Source organism: Oncorhynchus mykiss, chromosome 23 (genome assembly GCF_057628025.1).
Source record: "Oncorhynchus mykiss isolate SJ-2025 chromosome 23, ASM5762802v1, whole genome shotgun sequence".
In the NCBI taxonomy this organism is placed as follows: domain Eukaryota; kingdom Metazoa; phylum Chordata; class Actinopteri; order Salmoniformes; family Salmonidae; genus Oncorhynchus; species Oncorhynchus mykiss.
The window spans coordinates 24,331,262-24,340,615 of NC_143044.1; the positions used below are offsets into that span (position 1 = coordinate 24,331,262).

The 9,354-nt window shown below is 41.2% G+C and overlaps 1 protein-coding gene across 1 annotated transcript; it reads right to left on the minus strand.

Moving 5' to 3' along the window:
• Positions 1-4,513: 4,513 nt before the first annotated feature.
• znf503 (zinc finger protein 503) lies at positions 4,514-8,973 on the minus strand. Its single transcript, XM_021580811.3, has 2 exons — positions 6,802-8,973; positions 4,514-6,398 (listed from the first exon to the last, which is right to left on the minus strand). The coding sequence occupies exons 1-2, from the start codon at positions 7,042-7,044 to the stop codon at positions 4,974-4,976; spliced, it is 1,668 nt and encodes a 555-aa protein (XP_021436486.1). The 5' UTR covers positions 7,045-8,973; the 3' UTR covers positions 4,514-4,973.
• Between the last annotated feature and the right edge of the window lie 381 nt (positions 8,974-9,354).

Below are 9,354 nucleotides of genomic sequence, written 5' to 3' on the forward strand. Positions count from 1 at the left end.
CCTTATAGTACAAGGAGGGGGCCTTATGGTGTATTTAGATGGTAGGAGGTAGACGCTAGATGGCATACCTAATGTCATTGTTTTCAATTAAGTTAAAGTGCTGACTGTCAGCTTTAATTTGAGGGTATTTTCCTCCACATCAAGTGAACCGTTTAGAAATTATAGCACTTTTTTTAGCTTAGTCCCCCCATGTTAGGGGACCAAAAGTATTGGGACAAATTCACTTATGTGTATTAAAGTAGTCAAAAGCTAAGCATTTGGTCCCATATTCCTAGCACACAATGATGACATCAAGCTTGTGACTCTACAAACTTGTTGCATGCATTTGTTGTTTGTTTTGGTTGGGTTTCAGATAATTTTGTGCCCAATAGAAATTAATGGTAAATAATGTAGTGTCATTTTGGAGTCACTTTTATTGTAAATAAGAATGAAACTTGTTTCTAAACCCTTCTACATTCATGTGGATGCTACCATGATTATGGATAGTCCTGAATGAATCGTGAATAATGATGAGTGAGAAAGTTAGAGGCATAAATATCATACCCCCCCCAGAAATGCTAACCTCCCCTGTTATTGCAATGGTGAGAGGTTAGCATGTCTTGCGGGTATGATATATATGCGTCTCTAACTCTCTTATTCACGATTCATTTGGGACTATCTGTAATCATGGTAGCATGCACATTCATGTAGAAGTGTTTAGGAAACATATATGACTTATGTCTAGAAAGGGGATAGAACATTATAGCTGCTTCTCCAGTATGGACACAGCTGTTACCCAAACTATAGGCTGGCATTGGCAGACGACAGCGTGTCTTTAGATTGTGCCTTACACCCACTAATGACAGCTTTAGCAGTGAAGGGTAATTTAGGAGGGAGGGTTGACTACAGGGTGAGGTGTGTTACTCACGTTCAGGGTTCCCCAAGGCCTTGCTCTGCCTGCCAGGTTTCCTGCACTGTTACATTGTGGGCGGGTCAAAGATGGTATGGTATCACTGCTGTCCGAACACTAAAATGGCTCCTCTTTTTTTAAGACCACGGATCTGAGAAGTCATAAGAGTAGGCGATGTAGATGTTGTTCGCTGAACTGTGCTTGTGGGATGAGGATCAGTGTCTGGCCCGAGACCCGATGACTTGTGTTAACTCTTAGAGGCTTTAGCTTGGTGGGTTAATAGTACCTGTTGTGGTGTATCATTAAACCACCCAGGTTTAATACTTGGTATGTTACATAAACTAGGGGAAGAATGGAACCCACAGCTATAATCGAGCCATTCAACACATACCTCACGTAATTGTTGTCATGACATACTATCAAAGCTATTTACTCATATGACCTCCACCACATACCTCTGCTCTGAAACATTACTCAGTGTTGAAGAAGCATGGCCAAACACTATCAATAGGACCCCAGTAAGCCAGTTTATGTTTATAACCTGCCAGTTAAGATAGTGTTTTTGGTACGGTGATAGATATGCAGACTTCAAAGATCAACAACAAAGGCTCTCCCACTCCCCTTCTCACCATGCTGTGCTACCAGATGTAGATGGGAACAGTGGTCCTGCTTCGTTAAGGCTGTAAACCCTTGTAAAAGCCTTGTCCTTGACCCCAACCTGTTAATGTTTACTGGGCCTGATTAGGGAATGAACCTCACTTAACCTCTACCTCTGTGACTTGTGTGTTTTTTTGCTGTGTCTGTCACCAACAACCTCCCACTCACTTACAATAATCACTTCACATTGTTCTGTCTCAAAACTGTAATGCAAATTTAAATAATGGTGTAAGTGATTTTGTCAGCACAGAATCATGGATTATTAGAAACTATATTTCCCTTTGTCATGTTTTTTTAAGTTAAAAGAAAAGAATACAGTACAATAATATTCCTCCTCACTGTGCTATAAACTGACTGTTCTCTCCTCCCTATAATCTCATAGTCCTTTCAGACAATTTTGAGCCTTAGTACAATGCTAAGTGAATGTACTACTGGTATGAAGCACTAATGCTGTAGCAAAGTCATTTTTCTCCTCTGCTTGTTGGCTTTACACACTGTGAGCCAGCGGAAGGGGGTAGTGGTGGTAATTCATGCACACATGTGCCTGCCTGTTCACCCAGTGACAGGCCAGGGGAGGGGGACATGATAAATTGCCTTCCACCGGGGACCTCCATACACAGTCACCATGATGTGGGTAAAAATGGAAATCGCTCCCTTTCACCATCATTACATCAGTTTAGGCCGTTGTGTGTGGGCCTCCACACACACACACACACACACACACACACGCATATTCATGCATGCATGTACACAAACACACACGTACTCATGCACAAACAAACTCACACATGTACACAAACACACACACACACAGAAAAAGAAGTTGAGTTTGACAATAGCTGTTGGTGAAACAAGAGTAAAGATCTCTGTAATATGGTATTCAGCTAAATAACCAACGACAAGGTGGATGTGTGTAGCTATCATTCAGAGGCCAAAATCATTTAGAAATACTTCATTCATTCATATTCAAGAACATTTCTAGAGTATAGCTATGTATTTGCATGAGTTATAGATACAAAGTGGAAACACAAGCGTTTGATGGACAGATGAGCCAATAGGTATAGATGTGTGGCAGTGATCAATGCTCTAGGGCTGTTGTTCTCTGTTGTAGCCTGTCACTTCAGACACGCCCACTGTGTGTGACTTCTCGCCTTTCACACAGAATTAAGGAAATGGTACATTGCGCCTCACACCAGTTTGTGCCGGTAGAGGAGAATATCTTGGCTTTAGCTTGAAGCTATTCTCAGCTAGCTACACCGACAGCTAAGAACAGAAATAAAAGATTTATAGGCCTAGCCTGTCAACTATATATTCAGACACAATATATGTGTTTGATAAGGGTGGCACAAGACCTTAACATATTTTTTTTTTAATGAAAACAATTAAACTTCTGCTTTAATTCCACCATTTCCAAGTTTCCCAATTATGCAATTTAAAACATGAATGAATCATGTGGATTTGTAGTGTTAACCCATTAGCTATTGGTATTTGAGTAATATAACCTATATCTTGAGTGCAACATGTTATTCCTATCTCGGGCATAGGCCCATTTCGTAGGCCCGGTGTGAAAATATTCACTGAAAAGCAATACCTATATGCCGACTTGTGTCTTTAAAAATGTGGTTGCTTTTTCTCTGATAAATGCAATAATCAAGGCATGATTAATTACTGTACTAATAGACTGTCTATAACCATGTAATTTAATATTGTGTGACGTTAAACTTAGCCAGGCTACACTTTAATAACATTTCCCATACAGAGCAAAGAAGCAGTAATGCCTATAAGCCAGCTGTTGATTAATTTCAATATAAAAAAATACCACGGAAGTGCAAACCTGTTTAAATTCAAGATATGAATCGCCTACAATGCATGTTTTATATTTATGAATTAGTTCGCTTTTTAATTATATTATAGCCCTGAGTACAGTCGGGTGGATATTTAGAAGTTTGTGTGATAACATTCGGTAGTTTAAACTATTGATCATGGCATTTTGAAATGGTCCTGAACTTTTTGAACACAATCATCTGACACTAGACAAGACAAATACTCCTTTAAATCTTTGAGAATCACTCAATGTTATGTCTCTAAAATCAGTCATTTTCCACCAACTATATTCAAGTGGGGCCAACGTGGAAATGGTTAGGTTATAGAAAGAGACATTCTAAAAATCAGTTATGCGCAACGTTCAATAGACAACGTTACTCCCTTAGGCCTATGCATTGAAAAGCATTTTAGAGTTTTGCCCTCTGTTTTTAGTAGGCTATGGTATAGTCATAATGAATGAATCTTAAATGACTAGTGAATATTGAGACATTATATTATAAATTCAATTTAGATAGATAAGCAAATAGCCTAACCGCATTTCTAAAGGAGGCGATATCGGTTTGTTGCTGAGGGAAACATTACGCAGGCAATGTCGAGAGACAATTTGTGCATCATCAAATATTGAAGTTCGGGATAAAACTATATATAGCCAACAAGACTTTTGGGAATCACCTGCTTAAATCACTACAGAAATAAATGTCAAAGCTCATCTGCAATCAACAATTATGTACATGCTTTGATGGATGTATCCCGTTTTGGATCGCGCACACACACAACCATGATGTTCAGCTATAATAATTTATCTAAAATGCATTCGAAGTTGTGTATTTAGTTTTAAAAGCCTGTATTGTTTCAACGCTCAAGCATTTACAATTAGGCCTATATAGTTTAGAAACAATGAATCATGCTAAAAATAGCATTTAGCCTACCCTATAGAAATAAAAGTACTTTAAAAACGTAGTCTACTCGTAAATAACGTTCTAGTTATTCTGTATAGGCAACCAGTTAATAAGATTAACCTCCCAATCAGCACATTTCATGATGTCCATTAAAAATGTTTATGAAACCAGAAAATGTTTAATGAAATAGCATGTTAAAAATGTAGATATTGTTGTTATAATCATAAAAGGAGGCACACGGAAATATGGAACAGAATTGTTTCTTATTTTTCCAGAATACATACAAAAAAAATACCAATTCTCTTTCCATGGTATACACCTGAAAAATAACAACAATTTAAAATGATGTGGACAATTTGGGATTTTAAGAAACAAACATGCATGTAAATAATTATCTTCTCAATGAGACATTAAATAAGAACAATACAATCATAGCAATTTCAAATGAACATCGAAATGAAAACCCTTATTTTAGCCTATTAGTATTCTACCATGTGTGTTTTCACTTTACCTATAGAGTTCAGTTTAAACATAATGCACTTTGAGTCTCTCAAATGTCTTCCATTTGTAGCTATTATCATCCGCCTTCAGCCGACATAAATAAATACCGAGTTCACGGATCCCGCCCTTAGGTTGAGCGTTGATATAAAAGTCTTTATATTTGCATTTTTATAACTATAAACTTTTCAAAAGTCAAGTGTGTTTCACTGGTATCCCAGCGCTGATGCTGTGGTGAGTCTCTGGCCGTACAGGGCATAGGGGGAGTAGTATGGCCCGGTGGCTGCGGGGACAGGGACAGGGGCTCCGGTAGGCAGGGGACTCTTGGAGTACGGATGGTAACGGCTGCTTAGTCCCAACGCGTGATGCGGACTCCTCAGCGTCAGTGTCCCAGGGCTTCCAGGGCCTCCTGACTGTGGCATGTGCATGTGGCATGCCATCGCAGCAGCCGCAGCACTAGCTAACGATGAGGAATTAGGGTAACCCGATATCAACTTCTCCGCCCCGGTGAAGGCTGTGTGCGTCCGCAGGTGGTTCAGCAGCTCCTCGGATGAGGAGAAACGCTTGTCGCAGGGTCCGTTCGCTGACACCCAGTTACAGACGTGAGGAAGGGGATCGTTGGGGAGCATGAAACCATAGGGGTACAAAGGATGTCCACTGAAAGATTGCGGAGAGGAGTGCATGCCGTGCAAAAGGTGTGTCGGGTACATGTGGTGGTACCCGGATTTCATCGCGTTGGCGGCCGCGGCAGCTGCGTTGTCGTGGCACTGCTGAGAGGCACTGGCAGCGCCCGCTAAGTGGCTGGCACAATGGTAACTTAAGCAGTAAGGGTCTCTACACAGGCTGGCTGACATGATGGAGGGTGGAGAGGCCCCGGCCAGGGGGCTGGATCCGGCCTTACTGCAGCCCATGCTGGCCAGCTGTGCGTTAACCAGGCTCCCGCCGTGAGGGAGGAAGTGTTGGGGATAACCAGCATAGGCCCCTAAACTCCCGGGGTAGTGCATGCCAGCAGGCGGCAGGGGAAAAACTGTCTGACCCGGTTTGTAAGGAGAGACTGGGGCTACAAGTCCTGACCCGAGTCCGGAAGCAGATGAAACGGAGGTTAGAGAGGAGGATTCCGAAGACATGGCTTTGGACCCAGGCGTTGTCTCCTGGTGCTGGTTCACCTCCACGTTAATTCCACCGCAACTCACGCTTATCCTGCTGTGGCTGTTAGTGGTTCCAGATCCGTCCGTTGTGCCATTTTTATTACAATCTGAATCTTTCTTGTCCTCCCTGTCTCCACACTTCCCCTCTGACGGCATGGGCGAGGCAGAAGTGCTAGAGTTGGGGCTGCCTGTTCGTGGCGTGAATGGCTGACAGGTGGCGCTCGGCACTCGGAAACCAGTCTTCTCTCCACTCGAGACGCCCGAGGACGAGTCCTTCTTATCTGACGGTTTGGAATAGGGTTTGAAGCTGGATTTGTCATCCACACCGATGTCACTCATTTTTAATGGACCGGATTTGGACTCCTTGTCACTAGATCCATTTGATGTTATAGAGGATAGTTTGGAGGAAGGAGGGGGGTCCGGTTTACCGATTTGAGAGCATGTCTGCGCCAGCAGTGCCAACGGACTCTTCTTAGCATCTAGCTGTAGAGAAAACAAAACCTATAATTTTACAAATCGAGTACTGAAAAAATATATATACAAACAATCTCAAACAATATAGGACTTTTGGTCGAAATGCAACCAGAAACGGAATGTCCGAGTCCTTATCCAAAATAATTGTGCGCAGTGCGCAGCTTTTACGCGAGAATAGCCGAGCTCTACGAGTAGATTTAAGATTCCCATTTCCTAAATTCATAACAATTTCCCTTACCAATTATCTTTATAATAGAATAGCCCACATTTCCACTTCAATATAATAAATATGAGTTTTCATTTATGCTATGCCATGTCTTACATTCCGGGATAACCGTTTCTATGTGTAATGCTTACAAAACAAACATGACACTTTGAAGCTTTTATTCTACTAGTCTTTTTGAAATCTTACCTCAATAGGGCTAATCGGAGTAGATGGTAACGGTTGAAGATACTCTGGGTGCAAAATGTGTCCTGATCGTGCCGTAAGCATTTTCAAAACCTTGATGGGGACTCGGTTAGCTTGCCGTAGATGGTCCGACGGGGGAACGGAGTGAAGAAAAGGCTTGTTGATGATATTCCGAGAGTCGATGCTCTCCCAGACTAGATGAATACTACTATTTCTCAGAGCAGATACCGAGGGCGATGTGATCATGTCCCAATTCTCACGAAATTAGTCGGTAATTCATTTATCAGATTCATCAAGAAAAGCAAATACAACCTCTTTCGAAAATCAAGAGATTGATATTGCGTGTAATAATCCGTATAATGATAGGAAACGAAGAAGGTGCCAAGCAGGTAGACGAGCGTGAGTGCGAGGTTATCGCGGATCCGTGGCTGTGTCTTTCACCATGGGCATAGCGCGTTCTGTGTCTCCTGACTTGACCGCGCTCTATACTCCCGAAGTACGAACTGGTAGAAATGTTCACTTCAAAAGCATCTGAATTAGTCCGAGATTAAAGCCTTTGCCGCCTTCCAATCAAATGGGACCCCGAGGTGATTGGAGGGTCAAGGGGATGTGACGTTGCCTCTTTGTAAGCGCCTCTATATTGACAGCTCGGGGGAGGAGATAGTGAGGAGAAATAGTTGGGTTGTTGTGTGCGCTCTCACCATCCTTGAGGCAGGGCTTGTTTTGTTTTTTCAATGTCTAAAAAAGTATATAGACCCAAGTCTGGAAATAGTAGTCTTTCTGGCATTTTCAAAACAGTGAACGTATTTGGCTGTAGAGGTAGGCGATGTGGTAATGGTTATTACTGGAAGGCATATAGGCTACATGATATTTAGGAAATGGGAAATGTATTAATGAAACTATAGCCTGAATTAAATAGCTTAATTATTAGTTTGTTCTCTAGACCCTAATGTACTAATAAGCAATGTATTCGGCACCTTTTGAGCTATATTACCAAGATCTTTAATCGATAAATACAACCCTGTATCTTAGTTTACAGACATGTTCCTATATAAATTATATTCCACAACCAGAAGATCAACCACTTCAGCTTGAATTCCCCAATCAGACAAGCGTTGACAGGAACAGACCAATGCAGTGATGGAGGTATGTGAATGTCACATGTTTTCAGTATAATATACACCCCCCTTCTATTTCTATCTTCACGCCTCCGTCAACTGTCAATTCTGCTCCACCGCAATCAATCAGGTATTTGTCAGTGGCTGTCAATCCTGCCTTGATTTATGTCAGCTATTGTAGATGATTACATGCGAGCGTGGCTGCATGGGGAAAAGGACAAATGGAAAGACAGAGAGGCATCTGAGAAAAGAGACACTTCATTTGGACGAAATAAATCATCCTCGTGTTAAATTCAATTTGTATAAGCATCGACAATAGGTAGACAGCGACGCGCTAGACTATGCCACTTCTCCATAGCCTATAGTGTCCATGGGATTTAGGACGGTATTTGCAAATTAATAAGGATTTTGAGCAGAAAATTAAAGGACGAGGCTAACCAGATTTTATAAGGACTTAACGCAGGCAAAGCGACCGGAGAACCCGCTCTGTCGCAGATTCACTGGACTAATTAAGTAAACTTTTCCCCTTCCTGTCAAATACTTCATACAAGGAAAGTGTCCCAAACGGCCTAAAAGATGCCATGAACTTTTAGTGCTCGGATGTTTGATAATTTGTCAGAAATAGTTCAATGTCTATTATATTTCAGTAATGTTCATGTTCCTGCCTAAGGACAATAATTGGTAGGCCATAATGGACTTCACTAAGTTTATATAAATGCAACTTTATGGCTAATATTAGCCTACATTTCAATACATTTGAATGTAATTTGCTTCATTGTTAAAATAAAGTAAAAGGCAAATTTGTGCCCCATTCCTTCTGACTAGAAAGTGTTTTTAAATGTCAATCTAGTAGTGTTGCTTAGCAAGCTATATAGAATACTTAGAACAACAATCAAACTTAGAACAACACAGTTAGTGTGGGGCAAAGTTCCCCATAGAAAAGTCACTCTGGACAGGTGCCAATAGTATCCAACACATGTTGTTAACATGTAGCCCAAGTTTCACATTTACTGAGTCAAACATAATGGCCTGGGTTTTCAGCAATACAAACAACCACTTTCCCGCAGATGCAAACGTATCTCTGCACGTATCGTAAAAACCTGCCATTTGCCTCTGGCACATGGTTATATCCCCAATAAAATGACAAAGAAAAGGGAACAAAAAACTGGTCCAGACATTTTATATGTCAACTCGATTTTATTTAGGCCTACATACAATTAAAATTATTTATTTTATTTAAGAGGGAGAAAAGATGGGTGACTGAAAAAGAAAAGGAAAGAGAAATTGTGTGTCAGAGTGCTGAGAAAAGAAGTTTAAAATACCTTGAACTCTTCACCGCTGAGATGGCTAATCAGTATTGAGGCTCGGGGGCAATCGGGTAGCTTTTCAATGCGGGGCCTCCTTTCATCTCAATCGGAATGGAGGCGCTCAATTAAAA